Raw genomic sequence first — 21,206 nt, 5'->3', positions numbered from 1 at the left:
AGGGGTGGAGGTAGGAAGATCAAGGTCTGAGACTGGCCCCAGGAAAAGAGAAAGGACTGGATTTGTGGCTGAAGCGGTGGAACACCTGCCTAAAAAACTTCAAACCCTGGGTTCAAGCCCCAGGACCATTAAAAGGAAAACAAAAAGTTCTTCAAAATAAATTTAAGACCTGACTCTAGCCCTGAGAACCATTTTGAAAGATCAAGGGTGAAGAGTTTACTGGATCTTAGGATTTTATAATAAGGGAAGTAAATATCATCCAAATATTTTAGATAACATATTAAACTCTAATTTCAATAACAGAAGATAATTTTAATACTTGTCATATAAAACCTTTTAGGGGAAATAACACTAGTTTCTAGAATGCTTATTGGAACTACTTTCTGATTAAATGCTAGCTTAATACTGGAATGTGAAATATTTTAAATCATCCTATTAGATTTTAAAACAAAAAAAGAGCAAATGAGAAAGCAAGCTTCATGAAAGCAGAATTTTTGTTATTGTTATTTTTAATGTAATGCCTGGCTAGTAGCCAGAGGTCCAGTGTTCATTGAATGACTAAATACCACCATGCAGTCTGACCAACCCATAAAATGAGGCCTTGAGTTCAAGCCCCAGAACCAGCACAAAAATAAATCACTTAATCTATTAACTAATTACTTAACAGTACCACATCCACAGGGATGAAGAGCCAGTGATCAAACAATCAGAGTGTTTTGGAACCCTGTTGGTTGCTAATGAGGATTTCTACTCAGGCCTCCCAGTTATAGCGAAGCTTGTGGAAAAGTACTTACTGTCTGGACCCTCAGCAGCTGCCACACCCTTTTCCATCTTACTTACTTAGCCCAGTAAAAGTTTAGTACCTGCAAATATCTTTTTTAACTTTTTGGTTGACGTAGCTTGGCTCTGTTTTCCAGCTCCTTATACTCAGGAAGTCTTATGACTGACTCTAGGGAAAGACATGAGAGTTAAAGTAATTTACATTTATTTCTTAGGTCTGAATATTAAAAAAAAAATCTTACACATCTTCCATACTGTATTCACTAGCTGAATATCTGCACCCAAAGTGACCTTGGAAGCTATATGTTGTTGATGATGCAACTTTGGAATTGTATATGAGTACATGGTTCAGAACCCCCCAACAAACTCTTCTAAAATCTGAAAGTTGCATAATCAAAAATTGTAAGGGCCAGGCTTAGTGGCATATAACTGTAAACCCAGCTACTTGAGAGGAAACTGGAATATCATAGTATGAGGCTAGCCCAAACAAAAGTTGCTGAGACCCTATCTCAAAAACACATCACCAGGCGCCAGTGGGTCATGCCTATAATCCTAGCTACTTAGGAGGCTGAGATCTGAGTTATGGCTCAAAGCCAGCTCAGGCACTAAAGTCTATGAGACTCTTATTTCCAATTAACCTCCAGAAAACTCAACGTGGAGCTGTGTCTCAAAGTTGTAGAGCACTAGCCTTAAGTGAAAAAGCTCAGGGACAGTGCCCAAACTCTGAGTTCAAGCCCCATGACCACCCAAAAAAAAGAAGCCCATGTGAGAGCACATGTTTTGTAATCCCAACTGTCGTGAGAAAGAGGCAGGACACTGGCCCTGGCAAAGTTTGTGGGAGGCCCTATCTGAAAAATAAGGCAAAGAGGGATGGTGTGTGGCTCAAGTGCTATAGTGCTTGCCTAGCAAGTTGGAGACCTTGAGCATTCAATTCCCAGTACCATAAACAAACAAATGTCTATTGCTTTAAAACTAAAATTTTATTTTTTTAATTGTGAAGATTCTGTGGTTTAACTATTTATACAGTTACTTACACATTAAAAGTGTTAACCTTAGCCGGGCGCCGGTGGCTCACGCCTGTAATCCTAGCTACTCAGGAGGCTGAGATCTGAGGATCGCGGTTCAAAGCCAGCCCGGGCAGGAGAGACTGTGAGACTCCTATCTCCAATAAACCACCAGAAAACCGGAAGTGGCGCTGTAGCTCAAGTGGTAGAGCGCTCGCCTTGAGCTGAAGAGCTGAGGGACAGCGTCCAGGCCCAGAGTTCAAGCCCCACGACCGACAAAAAAAAAAAAAAAAAAAAAAAGTGTTAACCTTGGGGCTGGGAAGGTAGCTCAGCGGTAGAGTGCATGCCTTGCAAGCATGAGGCCCTGGGTTCAATTCCTCAGCACCACATAAACAGAAAAAGCCGGAAGTGGTGCTGTGGCTCCAGTGGTAGAGTGAGGGACAGCGCCCAGACCCAGAGTTCAGGCCCCATGACCGGCAAAAAAAAAAAAAAAAAAAAAAAAAAAAAAAAAAGTGTTAACCTTCTTTCAAGGTGATATCAAGAACACATTTTTATTCTCATTCATTTCATTGATTTCTCTTTTTGTTAATAATCAAGCCACATGGCAGAGATTCTGATGTGAGAAAGTTTAAAAGAGCCTGATATGAGATGAGTTGAAGAATGTAGTTTCTTCCTATTTCCTATTAACAATAACCTTCAATTTCCCTCTGTCTGACCATGTAATTCCTTTTTCAGATACCTCCTACAGACTCTGTTTCCTACCTACTAGCAGCATCCCTAATACAAAACAGAGTTAATGTCAACCTTTATTACCTCTTCCTACTTGCCTACTTTAATATTACATATGATGCTGTACTGTGGGTGACAAAATAAGCATAAATCAAAACTGACAAATAACCTTGTTTTCATACATTTGATGATAGATGTATGTCATAGAGTCTCCAGGATAAACAATTTTGAGAGAGAAATTGTTGGAAGCTGTGCATATCTCTGGCAGGACACATTGAAATCAGAACCTTCCTTCTGAATTTTTGGTCAGATATATTTTTCATAATTTTCTTATTTTTTATTTGCATTTTTGGACCTTCTTGGTTTCCTCTTTTGAGGAGGAATTGAGTTAAATTCAGATCCATGTGTGAATACCCAGTACAGCTGCTAGCGCATTGTATTGTTCAGTGTTCTTTTTTTCTTTTTTCTTTTTTCTGTTTTGGTCAGTTGTGGGCTTGAACTCTGGGCTTGAGCGCTGTCTCTGCGCTCTTCAGCTCAAGGCGAGCACTCTACTGCTTGAGCCACAGTGCCACTTCTGGTCTTCTAGTGTTTTATTGGAGATAAGAGTCTCATGGAATTTCCTGCCTGGGCTGGCTTCGAACCACAATCCTCAGATCTCTGCCTCCTAAGTAGCTAAGATTACAGGCGTGAGCCACGGGCGCCCTGGTTTTTGTTCAGTGTTCTTTTACTCACTCCTTAGATGAAAATATGACGAATTCTGCAAGTAATATGGTATGGGTCAGGTTATTCAGAAAAGTACTTATTGTAGAGTATATTTTCTGGATAGTCATTAAAGGGAATTTCTTTAACTACACCAGTAATATGCCCATAACATACTGGCCACTATTTGGCAATTGAAACTTTTTTGATTTTATAATGTTTGTTATATAAGGATCTTACCTGTATATCCTTTTTGTTTGAAGAATATTTTCTTTAACTTGTGTGCTCTAAAAAAATCAGGTTATCATTAGCGTTGGCAGAGTTTATAATTTTGTAAGAATTAAGAATATTTCACATAGGAACCATTGGGTGTATGACTCACAAACACATTAGAGGATCATATTCTGGCCTGAGGAAAATCCTCCTCTTTAATCCCAGTGACATATGGCTAGGCCCAGTGACACAGATGCCATAATCACTAAAGCACTGAGCAACGCGTACAGGTGGTAGGCCAGGCTGAGGTGTACAGCTGTGCCCTGATTGAAAGCCTTAAGTGGTAGGAGTTTAACCTCTGAATCTAGTGTACCTCTTCCCTTGAATGATGGAGCTGTTGATGTCTGATTTTTTTCTTATTCTATAAGTTGCTAATAAAACTTAGTTTCATATGGATTATGAGCCAACCTAAATTCAGTTCTAAATTGTTATAAGTGCTTTAAAAAAAAGACTTTGTCTATGCGGTCTTAGGTGGCAAAAATGTAATTAATTATCAGTAAGGTTTAATTTTTCCTAAACTCCCTAAGGCTTTATTCCTATAAATGGATGATCCCTTTATAAAGTAGATATATTAATCACTTTAAACTCTTAATGAAATAGCAGATGGAACTGTTTGATATAGCTGTTTTCGAGAATTTCTAGCTGGATATGCACAATTCTTACATTTCTTTTGCAATGCCATTTATGGCTATTTATTTTGGTTGTCATTACATTTAAACAAGAAGAAATTCCTCAGTTGTATTAAAATAAGCAATCTATTTTACAGTGCTCTTGGTAACAGTAGACATGGGTAAAATTAGCATGATATTGGACATCAAAATTGAGGAAAACTTAACTAATACATTAGGTAAGAAAAACCTAGGAGAATCTGTACACATGAAGGCCCCTTCTGAGGGATTCCACCTCCTTTCTATGAAACTATGTACAGTTAGTCATGTTCTGTACTGTTGAACACTCTGTCCTAGTCATATCTTAGTAAACATTTAACCAGGCTATTTGAAGGCTGGCCTAACAGATAGCCTTTATACAAGTGCTTCTTTTTTTTTTTTTTTTTTTTTTTTGAGTCCAGTCGTGGGCGTGAACTCTGGGCCTGGGCACTGTCCCTCAGCTCTTCAGCTCAAGGCTAGCACTCTACCACTTGAGCCACAGAGCCACTTCCAGCTTTTTTTTTCCTGCTTGCTTATGTGGTGCTGAGGAATCGAACCCAGGGCCTCATGCATGCAAGGCAAGCACTCTACCACTGAGCCACTTTCCCAGCCCTACAAGTGCTTCTTTAACTGATGATACCTATACAGTAGACTAATCATATGCTTTCTTAGGAAATTTAAAATCTAAGGTAGGATTGATAGGAATTGAAATCAAATGCTTAACAAGAATAAAGTCAGACAAAGATGTCTTAAGTCAGAAGAAGCTATGTATAATTGTGATTAATAAGTAGAAGCTAAGTCATGAATTTTTTAATGTGTGTGTTTTATGTGTATTGGTGGGGAAAGAATACAAATATTTTAGTTAATTTCTATATAGGAAGACAATGGTCAGCATATTATTGCTGCCAAGGGAATAAGGAACTAACTATGCCATTGCTTAACTATCTAATCCTGGGCAATTGGAAATTGCCTGTACTTTTCAGGTGGTTAAACTGGTTAAACTGATTTCAATAAGTTCCTTTAAGACCTAGCCAAAGGATTTGCTTTTTTTATTCTATTTTCATGTGAAACCTTACAGTAATTGTCACCTATCCTGCCATTCTAACCTCTCTCTTTCTATCTCTGCCTGTCTCTCTCTCATACACAAACTCTCTGTCTCATATACAATCTCTCTCTCTCTCTCTCTCTCTCTCTATCTCTCTCTCTCTCTCTCTCTCTCACACACACACACACACACTTTCTCTCACATTTACACAGAAATACTTGTGATCAGTTTTTCATTAATAGTTCTTTGAGTTCAACTTCTCTTGTTTGTTCTATAACTCCAATGTGGACTAATAAACAATAGTAGTTTTATTGTGCTCACCTCAAGAAGGTGACACTTTTAAGAGGAAAAAGCAATATACACATACTTTCAGTTGTTTAAGAAAGGTGATATGATATAGAGAATGTCCAGTGAAAGGTAGACAATGCTAACAATACAATTTGGCATTGAGGAAACTAGTTTGTATATGAGGGGAGAGAGGCGCTTAAGAATAATATTCTTTGATTCTGCCTCACTAGATTAAGAATTTCTCCAGTATTCCTCTTAGTGTGCCTCACCAAAGAAAGAGTACTGTACATAGCAAACCCTGCTGAGCATACTATATGATTCCATTATTGTTTTGTCTTAAGTGTTTAATTTTCATGTTAACTTAAAATTTAAAGTTAAGGTTTTAATAAAGCTGGTAAAAAAAATATATTTTCACCTGGGTGCCAGTTTCTCATGCCTGTAACCCTAGCTACTGGGGAGGCTAAAATCTGAGGATCATGGTTCAAAGCCAGCCCAGGCAGACAAATCCAAGAGATCCTTATCTTCAGTAAACTACCAAAAAGCCAGAAGTGGATAAGTGGCTTAAGTGATAGCCTTGAGCCAAAAAAAAAAAAAAAATCAGGGACAGCCTCCATGCCCGAGGACCAATACAAATTATATACATATATTTTTTTCCAGGCAGACCAAATTGACCTGAAGGGAGAGAGAAATACAACTCAGAAACAAGAATAGGATTTCCAGTACATATGAGAGAGAAAGAGATAGTATAAAATAGCCTTGGAGCCACTAAAGGATTTCAAGGAACTACATTTTTAAAAACCTGCCTTTCTCAATGAGTGTGGTATAGTGTGTACACACCTATAATCATAAAACTCAGGAGGTAAAGAAGATGGGAGTACAAAGCTATTCTAGGTAGATAGCAAATTTCTGGCCAGTCTATATTATAAAACAATACTCTATCTTAAGAGTATCTTACGGAATAAGCCCTTACCTTTTAAAATTCTTCTCCAATTACCTAGACTGTAAATTGTTATTACAGAAATTTCTGATCATTACAGTATAAGCAAATGACAGTATTTTTTCACTACTTTAGGTTTTCTAGAATTTTCTTAACTTTGTTCTAAGTAAAAATAGTTTATCTTTTAAGTTTCCATACTAGAACTTACTTAACCCTGAGAAACCCAGAAAACACCTGTTGGGGTCTACAAAGAGCATAGGGTTGACAAGTAGGAATCACTCCTGTGGTTTCCATTACTTCAAGCTCTGAATGGAAAACTTCACAACAGAAACAGTTGTGTCTTGAGTCCAAATGGATCAAAGACCTTTAAGTAAAAACAGACACCCTTAAAACATTACAGGAAGGAATAGGAGAAACTCTAGGGCTCTTTGGCACAAGCCGAAATTTTCTTAATAAAGACCCAGAAACACAATAAATCAAAGAAAGTTTGGACAAATGGGATTGCACTAAACTGCAGAGCTTCTGCACAGCAAAGGACATAGCTAGCAAGATCAATAGAAAGCCCACCTATTGGGAACCTCGATTTCAGCCTCCTAAGTAGCTAGGATTATAGGTGTGAGCCAGGTTTCTATTGTATTTTGATAATCAACTTGTTTAGAAAAAACTATTGATCACTTTTAACAGAACTTGGTTATTTTTTTAACAAGTGAAAATAAATGTTTTGCTTAAAATAAGGTATTTCTGAAAGGAATGCTATTATATTTTTGATAATTCTGTTGTAAGTTGAGGCTTTTAGAGTAGCAAAGCTGTGTGCCAAAACATAAGTGGCCTTATCACTGATTAGTACTTAAGTTATAGAAAAGTAATAACTTGCATCATATGATAAGAATGCTACTCAAAAGAAAGCAGGCTTGTTTTATTGAAGACTAGTAATCTTTTTACATAGTTAAACTACATCTTTTACTGAGTGAGTTTTATCTTGTGCTACTGGTTCAGAAGAAAGTTAACCCTGAAGTCATGCTTGGTGCTCTTTCATGTTGAGGATTTGTTTTCCAGGCATGGCTCTCTTCTAAATAATACTTCTACACTAAGTATAGATTTAACTTGTGTTCTGACAATCACAGATGTGTCTGGTGTGCTGCTGCACAATATAGTCACAAAAAATAAATGTGTGGAAATGAGACCCCGAGACTGTACCAAAGGTCATGTAGTAGATTGTCTGTGGTAAATCCAATGCAAATACATCTGCAGCACATCTATTAGTATTGTAAACAGATGGCACAGTGAGCTTATTTAACAGATTTCTGCCTCTTAAATACAGAAATCTTGGTTTTGTCACATTAATACCATTGGCCTCATGTTTTTTAAAATTTTTATTTCATAAATGAATTATTTGTCAGCAAAACAAACAACAAACTTCCAGGTTTCTTATAACATATGTGTTAAGATTACAGAATATCATAGATGTATGCTGTGATTCTGAAAAAACTAGGAGAGGAAGCCTTACCTGACCTAAACAGCCAGGAAATGAGTGATCTTCTTACAGATTGTACCAGTGAATTTGAAATAAAGCTTACTAACTTAAAAAGAATTATAGCTACAGTAGACTGAAAGTAAGTGCTTTTCCTCTTTTAAATTTTAAATGTTTTTTAAAATAATCCCTTTTCCTTTCCTGTACTATCATAGAAAGTCATGTTTTACAGGGAAGCCTGATTTCATTTTAAGTATAGGGAGAGAAACTTACCATTGGGACTAGTTCATAGATCCATTTCTGGATCTATGTCCTGGGATCTATAGCAAGTAAGAACCAAGGCAGCTTTGTAGATACTCTGATACCTTTAGTCTGAAAACCTCCAGAAAAACTTTTCCCACCTTATTTAGCTCCTAGGGTTTAGCTTTGGAACATTAGGAATAAACTGTGTCCTTTAGGCCTTAGTCAAGTTGTGCTTTTGCTTCCCTTAGAGCTGTTACTTAAGAGTCACAAGGGCTGATTCCCATCTGAATTTTACCACCGAACAGCTCTGTGATTAGGGCCTGTGATGGAAATGACTGAGTTAGAGGACCTCATGGGGACTCTAAATGAGTCCAAATTCCACCTGTGATTTTAGAGAATCCTGAAGCAAGTATTCCACATCTGTGGCCTTTATTTTCTGTACCTGCTAAGCAAAGATACAAGCTCTTGAGAATTAGAAAATTGTTCAATGTAGTAAGGCTTTTGAAAAGAAAGAAAACAGACTGAGGTTTAATGATACTTATTGTATATATGTTTGTGTGTGTGTTATGTGCAGTTCATACAATATTTTCATTATATTTGAAATTTTGTCTTATTGTTACATCCTGTTGATAAAAATTCTGATAGGTCATAAAGAAAAAATAAAAGTCATTAAAATGCCATATCTTTATGTACATCATTTATTAAAATGATATTTCTTAAGAAATGACATGCCTGAGGTATGGTATTTTACTTTTTCATAGATAAGAAGAAGTTCATAATGAAGTTCTGAGTTTATCCTGATAATTATTAATTATTTTAATATATTTACATATTATAATATAAGAGCAAAGTATCCTATTATATGGCTCTGTATCCCATCTGAGCATGTTTAAAGATTAAATAGGGCTAAGGATGTAGCTCAGTGGTGGTACTATGCTTGCCTAGCTTGTGCCTGGACCTCTTCCTCTCCATTTACATACACATAAAAATAAAACAGGAAAGAAGGTAGGAGATTGATTAATTATGTCACAAATGATAGTTCTTACATAGCAGTAAGAGTCAAATCAAATTAGACTTGACCTATCATTTAGCCTGATTCTGCTGTTTTAAAATAAAATAAGAAGCTGCTATCTAAGCTCACCTGGAATACTGGTTGCAAAAATAATATAAATTCTGGTTACAAGATTACAACCTAGACATAATTTTCTCCTCCATTATATTCATCACAAATGTAGGTTCTTTTCTTTGACTCATTTGTTAAAGCTGGATTCAATAACTTCTGCATGGTTTTGTTTAGTATAGATTAAAAATAATAATAACAGTAAAGAGAGAGAGAGTAGAGCATGACCAAGTGCCCAACCTAATAATGGTATATGCTTGCAATGATAGCACTCATAAGCCTGAGGTAAGAGAGGTAGGAGAATCAGGAATTGTAGCCTGGGCTACATAGTAAATTTCAGTCAATCCTGACCTATATACAGAGACCCTATCTTAAGAAAGAGAAAAAAAAGTACATGTGTTAAAAGCACTTAGGATTTGCTCTCCTAGCAGATTTCAAAATACAGTAGTACAGTACTAGTTATACTCATCATGCTGTTCTCATAACATGGACAAACTAAAACTGGAAATTTGTGTCAGTTGACTAGTAACTACCTTCGGAATTTGGCAGTCATCATTCTACTCTGGTTTTGACTTGCATTTCTTTGATGACTAGTAATATTGAGTCTTCTTTGAGAAAATGGTTATTTGAGTCCTTTGATTATTTTCTTTGCTTGCTTACTATTATCCTATGACTTTCTTATATATTTTGATTATTCAGATAGACAATATGACTTGCAAATATTTTCTCCCATTCCCTAGTATCCTTTTCATTCAGTTAATTGCTTCTTTTGCTATGCAGAGCTTTTTCATTTAATATACTCCACCTATTAACTTTTGCTCTGTGTCATCATGGGGGAAGGAGTGAATCAGCTCTCCTCTCCCCTATGTTTCCTTTCAGAACTTCATCCTACATTTAATAAGTCTTTAATCCATTTCAATTTAATTTTTGTTTTGGTACAGTTAATCGTATGGTTTTATTTTTTTATACATGAAGATTTAGTTTCCCCAGTACCATTTACTGTAGAGACCAGGTCTGTCTTTTATTTTCCCATTGTGTATTCTTAATGCCTTTGTCAAGATTAGAGACCTAGTGGTTTGTAAATAGCATTATAAAGCACTAGCCTTATTAGCCTTATAATTTCATGTTTCAGTAAGATCTTTTAAAGGACAAACCAGGTCATCCTGAAACTGGATCTTTGAGGAAAATACTGTTAGAGAAAGAGATGTGTGGGTATCATGGTTAGTAGTAGTAATTAGATCTGATTTCATTTGTAGTATTCTGATTAATTAGGCTTTTTGAGTACAGAGGTGTAATAATCACCATTTCAATGAAATTAAAATATTAATGTGTGAAAGTTCCATCTCCTAGTACTAGTGGAAAACCAAATACTTAACTGCTATTGCTAAAGCCACTAAAATTTGTATAGTCTAATTAGGAAATTGATGCTTTTTTCCTTTCTGCAGAACTTGATTTTTCATTCAACTTATCTTTTCTGGAAGCCTGTTAATTTCATGCACTTCAGCCCTTCAGAAGAGACATTGCTTAGCAACTGCCTAAATAACTAATAGGTCTATTCTTTGTAAAGGCATCAGGGTTTAATGTATTGAAAATGTGTATATGTGTATTGATGGTTTAAACCAAGAGGAAGCCATTTCATTTTGAATTCTGATTTCTGCATTTTTGTAGTTAGCATAGGTTGTGTGTGGCAAAAAAGAAAAACAGTACATAAAACATGAACATGTCTCTGTTTCCTTCAGTATCTCAGCAACATTGCTCTGTTCATCATCTGCTCTTCTTTTCTAACAGAGTACCCTATGCTAAATAATGAAACATCTCATTCATGGGATATAAAATGCTGTAATATTGGCTCTTTAATGCTCAGGTACTTTTTAAAAAAAAATGTATATACTAAGGTATTAGAAGAGGGTATTACTTAGATGTTTAATTGAGGCAATTGATATTACTTCTAACAGTTTTATTTTGGGTTATTTGTTCAAGAAGTGCCTCAGGGCTGGGTGCCAGTGGCTCACACCTGTAATCCTAGCTACTCAGGAGGCTGAGAAATAAGGATCGCAGTTCAAAGCCAGCCTGGTCAGGAAAGTCTGTGAGACTTTTATCTCCAATAAACCACTAGAAAACCAGAAGTGGCACTGTGGCTCAAGTGGTAGAGTGCTTGCCTTGAGCTGAAGAGCTGAGGGACAGTGCCCACGCCCAGAGTTCAAGCCCCACAACCGACCAAAACAAAAAGTGCCTCAGTAGACTCATCTGAGCTGAGGGTAGTTAGACAGGATGAGTGCTGCTGTCATGTTGCAGTGTCTTCTATCACTGAGACTGGCTGCTGTTTACCTCATTAAGCTTCAGGTCTTCCTACTCTGTCAGAAATAAAACAATCATCATCTGAATCTCAGACCTATTTTCTTTATTGTTCTCCTATTTTACTACCCTGAAATAAAAACAAAATTTGAGCAAACTTGTATATTGCTGTCTTTATATTTTACGATGTATAAAAGCTGACAATGACTTATACAGAAATAGTAAGAATATTAAAGAGTATAAACAGTTTACATATTTAATATTAGGGAAGGCTGAAAGAGTAAAAGTGAAACTGTGCTTGCAAAGAGAACTTACAATGAGGCTCCTTTACAAAATGGCTGCCTTAAAATTATATCGCACAAAGCTGCTGTGGGTAAATTTATGGCTTATTTTCTTTTATAGGGAGCACTCCTGGGGTAATATTTTGCAACATATATCAGAGGTATGTTTTTTAAATGGAAGATCTTAAATAAGATATTAGCCTAACAAAATTTTTGTACTGATAGCTACTGTTACTAGAAATAATAGACTAGTTCGCATTCTATAGTATAGTCTATAAATATAGTTTATAAGACTATATATGCTGTGATCACACCTTATTCATGCCAGTTCATATGTGAAGAGAACAATGTAGACTAGCCATAGTTGAGTTTAAAGAGGTATATAGTCAGTTAACTGATGAAAGTGCAGTATGTGGGCTGAGGATGTGGTTCTGGGGTAGAGCACTTGCCTAGCATTTGCCTAGCTCCTGAATTAGATACTCAGCACTGTGATAGGAAAAGATGGAGGGAGAGAGGAAGGAAAGAAAGAAAAGGAATTAAGGAAAGAAGAGGAGGAGGAAGGGAAGGGTAAGCAATGTATGCCAAATAATTTAAGAAAAAAAAGATTTTTTAAAAATTTGATATTGTGGCTGAACTCAGAACCTGGGTTCTATCCTTCAGCTTTTTTTTTGCTGAAGACTAAAGCTTTATCACTTTAGCCACAGCTCTACTTCTGGATTTTTGGTAGTTAATTAAAGATAAGAGTCTCATGAACTTTCCTACCCACATTAGCTTTGAACCACGATCCTTAGATGGCAGCCTCATGAGTAGCCAAGATTATAGATATAAGCTACCAGCACTGGCCAAAAATGATTTTTTAAGAGATACGTGTCTTTAAGAAATCGGGGGGTGACAGCAATCCCACTTTTGGGCATTTACCCAAATGTTTACAAACAAGACCACACTAAAGCTACCAGCACAACTATGTTTATTGCAGCATTATTTACCATAGCTAAGATATGGAACCAACCCAGATGCCCCTCAGTAGATGAATGGATCAAGAAAATGTGGTATATATACACAATGGAATTCTATGCCTCCATCAGAAAGAATGACATTGCCCCATTTGTTAGGAAATGGAAAAACTTGGAAAAAATTATATTAAGTGAAGTAAACCAGGCCCAAAGAAACATAGGTCCCATGGTTTCCCTTATTTGCAATACCTAGTATATGTATGAGTCAAGCGGAAAAGGTCAGATAATGTGATGTCAGGAAAATGAACCCTTAGATATGTATTTTAATGTTTTTTTTTTCATGCATGTGTTTCTAATGCATTTATAAGGTATCTCTTTGTTGCTTTGTATGTCCCTCCCCCACAGTATAACCCCTGCTTTCACTATATTTGATGTCAGTATAACTTGTGGAGGAGATGGGGAAAAACCAGTTGTTTAAGGATACAGGTGGACCTGTTGCAACAATGAGAAGTACAAGTTGTCATGTCCAAAAAGAGCTTTACAAAGTCGGTGGGGGGGGGGGAGGTGGAAGGGGTGAAGGAGAATGATTGGATTGTGGGGGGAGGGAGGAGGCTGGGAAGGGATGTGAAGGGTAAACAAAGGAGGAGGCTGCAATGCTTGGTAAGAAATGTACACATTATCCTGCCCATGTAATTGTAGCCCCTCTGTACAAGTATGTTCACAAATAAAATAAAATTAAAAAAAAAAAAGAAATCGGGGGGTGAATAGAAAGATGTGCCAATATGCTAATGTTGAACATTTAATCTTTATAATTTTCCCTTTTTCCCCTCTTTATCCTCCCCCTACATCTGTATTTGTTCTTATAGGAAATAATTTAGATTTTACATAAAAATAAACTGTCATTCCAATGAATGAAATTAGAATGCTCTTGGAATTGCCAGTGCTACTATGGCCACTTTTATATTTTATTATTTTATTACAAGCCAGTCAAACAATTTACTATGAGTCTTAAAGAAAGTGAACATAAAGCAAATTATTGACATCACTGAAAAACCATGGGACAAGACATTCAAAGAATGGCACTTCGGGCTGGGAAGGTGGCTCAGTGGTAGAGCGCTTTCCTTGCATGCATGAGGCCCTGGGTTTGATTCCTCAGCACCACATAAGCATAAAAAAAAAAAGCGGGAAGTGGCACTGTGGCTGGTAGAATGCTAGCCTTGAGCTGAAAAGCTGAGGGACAGCGCCCAGGCCCAGGGTTCAGGCCCCACGACCGGACTCAAAAAAAAAAAAAAAAAGAATGCCACTTAAATATATATTATATAGCACAGACTAATTTATGTATTGAACTCATTAGTAACTTGGAGGGAAATTGTTAGTTAGCCTCAGTCTTTCTTTTGCAAATACTTATACATATCACTATTATTACAACATGTATTTTCAGTTCATGTTTGCACAGAAATGATATAATATAGCAAAATGTGAAAAGAAGAGAAATGTAAAGTACAGCTTTGGAAATTTAAATGCTTCTGTTTTAAGAAATGGACTATTAAAAAGAGAATTAAAGCAAGGTGCTGGTGGTTCACATCCATAATCTTACCTACTCAGGAGGCAGAGATCTGAGGTTTGAAGCCATCCCAGGCAGGAAAGTTCATGAGACTCTTATCTTCAATAAATTACTCAGAAAAAGCTGTAAGTAGAACTGTGGTTCAAGTGATAGAGCCTTAGCTAGTCTGGAGCAAAAAAGGTTAGGGACAGTGAGCAGACCCTGAGTTCAAGTTCCAGGACCAACACACACACACGCGCACACACACATACACGCGCGCGTGTGCACACACACATACACACACACACACACGAAATGAATTGAATGATGAATCTGTTGTAAAAGTAGCGGGGGAAGAATCCCTGAGCTTTTATAATCACATTTTTCAGTTTTTGCAAAACCTCTAATTTACTGCTGGTGTAGCCTTAAGTTACTTCACTACTAAGGCATATAATTTCTTCCTTGAAATGGGGATAATAAAACCAGCCCCTGGTGTTGTACTAAAAGAGATAGAGTAATTGAAGCTCCCTTGGGGCCAATGTGAAATGTGTTTTACTTCTCTTCTGCCCCATTTGCCCCCAATTCAAATTCCTTATGGTCTTTAAAATGAGACGGATCACAAGTATACTGGCAGGTCTAAGCTTCAGGATAAGCTGCTACTCTAAACTACCTCATAGGATATTTCTTTTGACTGTAAGGTACAAATGAACAGTGGAAAAATCTCTTTGCAATGCAATTATAAAGAAAGATTATTTGTTGCCACATGATTACCTATAGTAATGATGTTTTTGTTGATCAGGTTACAACAGATGAATATCACCATACAACAAATGCTCTCTTTGTTTCCTATTCCTGTATCAGTTGCTCAGTTTAATAAGAGTTAATTTATTCAGGTCTGTTTTCATTGTAGTCAAGAAGCTAGTGAGGACAGCAAGTTACTGGATATTGCTTCCCAACCCCATTATCAGTATCAGACCCATGATCGCCTTCTCTCCATATCCCAAGTGTTTGAACTTCAGCTGTGTACCACTACACTTCCTTTCTTGTCACCATTTAACGGTGAAAGGCATGTATGCAGGAGCCAGAAATACCTGTTTTTTTAATCATAGTAGTTCTATTTTTAGCTATTAGAATTTGGTTAAATCATAGAAAGTCTTTACACTTTAGTTAGCTTATCTATAAAAGAGATAATTTAATGTATTCTAAAGATCAAGTTAGATTCTGTGTCTAGGACATACTACTGATTAAATATATTAGCTTTTTTGTTGTTCTTTTGACATGGTGTCTTGCTAGGCAGGCCTTGAACTCTCAGTCCTGCCCCAGCCTCCTGAATATTTACATTACAGGCATGTATCATCACAACTAGTGTTGTTGGTATTTTTTAAAATAGGTATGCACAAAAATTATTACATGCCTGATATATGGGAGTATTAGACTCCTAGCTTCTATTATAATTATAAAATGTACAGTAAATGTTATAATTAAATATTGCATAATATATTAACTTAAAAATATTTAGTATATATTTATAACAAATATTAAATATTAAATGTATAATATGTTTACTATAATTTCTAATAAAAATATATTATTACAATAAAATTTTATTATTCTGTAGTCCTCTCTCATATATCCATTATAAGCTTTTAGAAATTGGAGGATTCTTTTTTCAAAAAATTGTATTTCAGGCTGGTCTAGAACTTAATATCTAGCCCACGCTGGCCTCAAACTCATGGTGTGCCTGCCTCCACCTGCAAGTGCTAAGATTACAGTCATGTACTACCACACCCAGCCAAATTCATTAAATTTTAACTGCAAGACTGTAGCCAGGTGACTGTCTAATCTGCTTGTATATTATATTATCTAATATCGATATCCAAGGACCCAGTGGAAATGGAGTCAACCAGGCTGCGAGAACTTGAGAGTGAGTGAGCTCTTCAGTTAAACCCTAACACTCTTTACCTTCTGATCAGGAGAAAAAGGGAATATAATTTTACCTGTGGAATGCTTTGGTTTGATTGTTAACAAGATATCCTAAGTAATCATGGAATGTTTTAGAAATTAAGATGAAGTTATTTGTAAGTAGACTTCATTTTTACACTACAAAGGGTAAAAGTGAAACACCCCCATGTTTATGAATGTGTCTGAAATTACCTTCATTTTGTATGATATCAAAAGTGAATGCCTAGGACCAATTTCAATTTGAATATGTTGGTTTTGTATTTTCATGTTATAATTGAGGTGAAAAGCTGAGTGGTTAGAATTACAAATCTTCTTTGTCCGAATGCAAATGAGGCAGGAAGCTATCTAATGTACTTAGTGAGCCAAGATTTGTCCCACTTCATTTTCTTTTCTTAGTTCAATGTTGTGGATATTTTTTTTAATCCATGTTTTCTGAGGTTTTAAATTTGCCAACCAATAGGTAGCACTGATAGAAAAGATAATAACTTGAATGGCTGGAATTCAGCACTACAACAATGGTTTTCTTCATTACCTTTGCACAAATTTAAAGAAAACTAAGATTTCATTTATCTTTGTACTTGTTCTTTTCTCATTGTAAAAACTGAGTAGGTGTTACTAACTTGTTCCAAAATGCAAAATATTCTGAAAAGCATTCTTCTGTTGTTACTTCTAGAGTTTCTCATTCATATCTTGCATCTTTTGTTCTCTCATTTAGAGCCCCAACTTTTTGTAATGTATACTTTGTTTTTCTTTTTTTTTTGTCAGTCGTGGGGCTTGAACTCTGGGCCTGGGGCTGTCCCTAAGCTCTTCAGCTCAAGGCAAGCACTTTACCACTTGAGCCACAGTGTCACTTCTGATTTTCTGGTGGTTTATTGGAGATAAAAGTCTCACGGACTTTCATGCCCAGGCTGGCTTTGAACTGTGATCTTCAGATCTCAGCCTCCTGAGTAGCTAGCATTACAAGCATGAGCCACTGGCACCTAGCTATAATGTACACTCTTAAGTGTAGTTAAAAACCTGCTTGAAATATTGGTTCTCTGTGATTAAAAAAGTACTTAGAATTTGTCTTCCTTATAGTTCCTTATTTCTGTGTTGACCCTATGAGCATTTTGTGATTCATGAACACTTAATGAACATTTATATTAAGTTATTTTGGACTACTTGCAAGTATGCTCTTGAATGATTAGGTAAGGCTCATCAAGGAGAAGAAGCAGACTTTCTTCAGAGTTCTGCCTGAGACCATTTTTGCCCTCTAGGTTTTATTTCTGTCTTGGTTGCTTTGTCCTTGTACAAACTGGTCCTGATTTTATGGCTGTCATGATGAAAATGTTCAACAAGATGAAGCTGAGAGGTGCGGAGAGCTTCTTCACATCCTCTCTCTGAAATAATTGTTTTAATGAGATGAGATCATTTTTTTAATGTGCTTGCTGTTTTGGTGGATAACAAAACATTGTTCCCACAGTGAAACTGTTTTACTTTTCTTGCATTTGAAGAGAACACAGACATTGAAAAATGTCCAAATCTCATTCAGAATTTTTGTATTTCTTATAAAATTTTATTGATCAAAAATTATAATTATACATAGAAATAAAGACATAATTCATTCTCAAATTATACCTATAGGCTTTTCTTGATTGATGTTTAGCTCTTTGTAAATTTGACACTTGAGAATACATGCTTTCTGAAGACCAGGGTATGTTTTAGCCAGTCAAAACCAAGTATGTTTTTGTTTAAAGAAGTAACATTTCTGGTTTGGAGGTAGAATGCCTAACTAGAAAGTGTGAAGACTTGAGTTCAAAGCCCAATAACACACACACACACACACACACACACACACACACACACACGCTACACGCTACACGCTACACGCTACACGCTACAGTCCAGGAAAGATGATGATTGGACTAAAATTACCAACTGGAGTAGGTTACTCTTTCAGTAAAATCATTTCAAAATCATTACATGCATTTTATTTATAAAAATTGCCTTATCTTAAAAGATCTAGAAAAGCTTTAAAAACATTATTTTATAGCTAGTTTGGCCTCTAAATACAAAGACTATAAATGATAATGTAAGTAATGAAAAGTATAGTTTCATATACTTTGAATACTCATGTAAAAAGGTGATATTAGAAAATGAAATGTCAAGTAGAAAACGTAGAATACATTCTTGAGACACATAGCAATCTGGGAGAATTTTATTTCTTATTATCTAGAACTAATGCTACCCTTTATTTTTATTCTGATACAGATTAAAAAGGGATTCTCACATTCACAATTCTCCAGTCAACCTATTAAGTGGAAAGAAATAGGTCACATGGGTGAAAAACCACTGATCAAGTCTGTCCTTCTCAATTTACATGACCAAGAGGAAACTGAAACCTAGGGAAGTTAAATGACTTGCCTTGGGACAGAGGACTAGCTAGTTCCTGCTCCAGCTGGGGACATCGATTTGGCTACTGGGAAGGCCTAAATGCATTTAATACACAGTCTTCCGGTAAATTGTGGCTATATAGGGGTATTGCACTCTACCCTGTTGATCTTGATCTCGGGTAATTTTCTGTGTGTGTGTGTGTGTGTGTGTGTGTGTGTGTGTGTGTGTGTGTGTGTGTGTGTGTGTGTGTGTGTGTGTGTGTGTGTGTGTGTGTGTGTGTGTGTGTGTGTGTGCACGTACTCTACCCTGTTGATCTTGATCTCAGGTAATTTTGTGTGTGTGTGTGTGTGTGTGTGTGTGTGTATGTGTGTGTGTGCGTGTGCGTGCGTGTATCCTTTCAATGCAGCTGCATGGTGTTAAATAGAGAACTGCAGGAACACAGGTGTAAACAACTCTGAGAGATCAGTGGGTCTCAGTCCAGGTTCAGGGGTGAATAGGAAGGATGTCTTCCTTGCTAGGGAGTGTAAACAAGACAGTGTACAAAAGCTGCTGAAGTTTGAAGAGGTGTAGGTGTTATTTCTGAGGCTATAGAGAAGGTATTTAGGAACAAAGAAAAAGTCAACACATATACAATTTTTTAAAGAGATCAACAGTTTTCAAAGAACATACTTTTTTGTTCGAACTACATAATATTTAGTTATAAAAAGAAAAAACTTTGAATTTTTCCCTCTTAGATTCTGAAAGTAAATATCTTCAAAAGTATTTTTAAATGACAAAAAATTAAGATTGCACATGAAACAATGCTCAAGAAAATGTATGTACATGGCTAAAACAGAGGATCTCTTGGATTTAAAAGTAAAATGTTAGTGAAATGAACTATTAGTTCTAGTCACTTCAGTGAGTTAGAATAGTCATTTGAAGGTAGTAACTCAGAAACTTTTAAAAATATTTAAGCTTTGGTAAAACTCTAAAGGCTTGAAATTGCCAGCTTCTCTTTATGTAAATGTAAAACTTTTTAGTCCTAAGTTATGTTTCTAAAAATGTTTTTGTACTTATATTCCTAGGTCTTAAAGATTTTATGAGTTTAATATGCAGCTAGGTACTGCTTGCCATTGTTTTCACTGGTGCTTTTTTTTCTTGGGTTAAAGTGTTCTTAACCAAGATTACTTATTGTTCCCTTCAATATACTCTCCCTGGGCACATAGGCAGCTGCTCAAATGTGGTCATAATTCTTGTTTGCCCCTGGGTGGTTGCCAGCAGGGAGTAAAGCATTATGGGAAGTTTACCTCTCACAACAGGTGTCTTTGTCAGTGCACCTTGTTCAGATAGCAGTGTGTGAAAGCACTGAGTCAGTGTACCAAATGAAGAATATGAAAGCGAGAGGAATTGCTTTTACGTCTTTTGCTCTGTAAAATGCATCTGAAATCTTCTGGTGCTTGTGAATATTTGAAGAAATTCACAGTACCTTTTAAAAGATAAAAAGAAACTTGAAGGTATGAACTGCCTGTGTGCCTTATAATGCTTTAACTCCTATTATCATTTACTTTTTACTTGGGTAGTGAGCTTTGAAATAATAAATTGTAGTAGAATTGTTTTTAATGCAATAACTCTTTAAATCCAAAGCTTCATGGTAGAGGGAGGAATGATATAAAAATACTGGCGTCAACAAGGATCAAACTTAAGCTTTCTTAATCTTGAGAATTTATTTAAAATACTGCATTTTTAAAGTAAGCCTATTAGACATTCTTGTTTATTAGCAATAGGTGTTTTCTTGCCTTCCCTGTGGGAAGGCTTATAATCTACACTATAGAAGTTGCACAAGCCTCCTAATCACATTTAAATTCACAAGGTACTAACTAGTTAATCACTCATGTGAATCTATGGAAAATAATTTAGGAATACATGAGAAAATAGATTCTATACATATCATTCTGAGTATTGTTTACTTAGTTTCTGAAAAGCAAACAAATTTAAACAACATAATCCTGCTACTTACTAAAAATTCCATCCAGCAGCTGTGTTTCTATTGATTTTAGACATGCATTGCCAAATTGATTTCTGGTCTAAACAGAAAGCATATTTCATAGTACTGTAGTGTTAGCTATATACAAAAAAGAAAACAGGGAATTTGGAATATTGAATAAAGAAATATTGGAGTTAACAGTATTAGTTAAAGGACATTCTAGGAATATTGAAACATTAAGGAATTTTATTTTACTTGGTTGTTTTCAGTAAAATTAGCATACGTAATATGTCCTGTCAATTCAGACAGCCTGAGAAAAAACGATACTTGTGGGCAGCTTCCAAACTTTTTATCTTGAAACATAGATTATTATTTACCATGCCATATTGTACCTTTAAATCACTTCCAGAAGGTAGGGCACCAGCAAATTGTTTATAGCAATTTCTTGCCTGCTGATCGAAAAACTAAAAGAAACCTTCAGCCTTAAATTTAAAAGGTGAAGAGAGCATTCATCCAGAGAGGCAGTTTATAAGCAAGACTCTTGTATCGTTTATAGAATAATAACATAAAGTTCTGTTTAAGGTACTTGTCTTTTTAGTG

General features: G+C 36.0%; 1 protein-coding gene across 8 annotated transcripts in view; it reads left to right on the top strand.

Annotated features, from left to right (window-relative positions):
- Rabgap1l (RAB GTPase activating protein 1 like) overlaps window positions 1-21,206 on the top strand; it is a 460,833-nt gene that overhangs the window by 355,762 nt on the left and 83,865 nt on the right. The window contains exon 1 of one of the 8 annotated variants that reach the window (XM_070034436.1): window positions 18,679-18,766. The exons of 5 other annotated variants lie outside the window; for them this stretch is intronic. In XM_070034436.1, coding sequence (XP_069890537.1) covers window positions 18,743-18,766 — 24 coding nt within the window. In that variant the 5' untranslated portion in view covers window positions 18,679-18,742. Of the gene's footprint in view, window positions 1-18,678; window positions 18,767-19,990; window positions 20,137-21,206 lie in introns of those variants that run through there. 2 more of the 8 variants (XM_070034435.1, XM_070034434.1) reach the window with 2 other exon arrangements.

This window comes from Dipodomys merriami, unplaced genomic scaffold (assembly GCF_024711535.1).
Source record: "Dipodomys merriami isolate MVZ:Mamm:240054 unplaced genomic scaffold, mDipMer1.0.p SCAF_24, whole genome shotgun sequence".
Taxonomy (NCBI): Eukaryota; Metazoa; Chordata; class Mammalia; order Rodentia; family Heteromyidae; genus Dipodomys; species Dipodomys merriami.
This window is presented reverse-complemented; position numbering and strand designations above follow the sequence as displayed.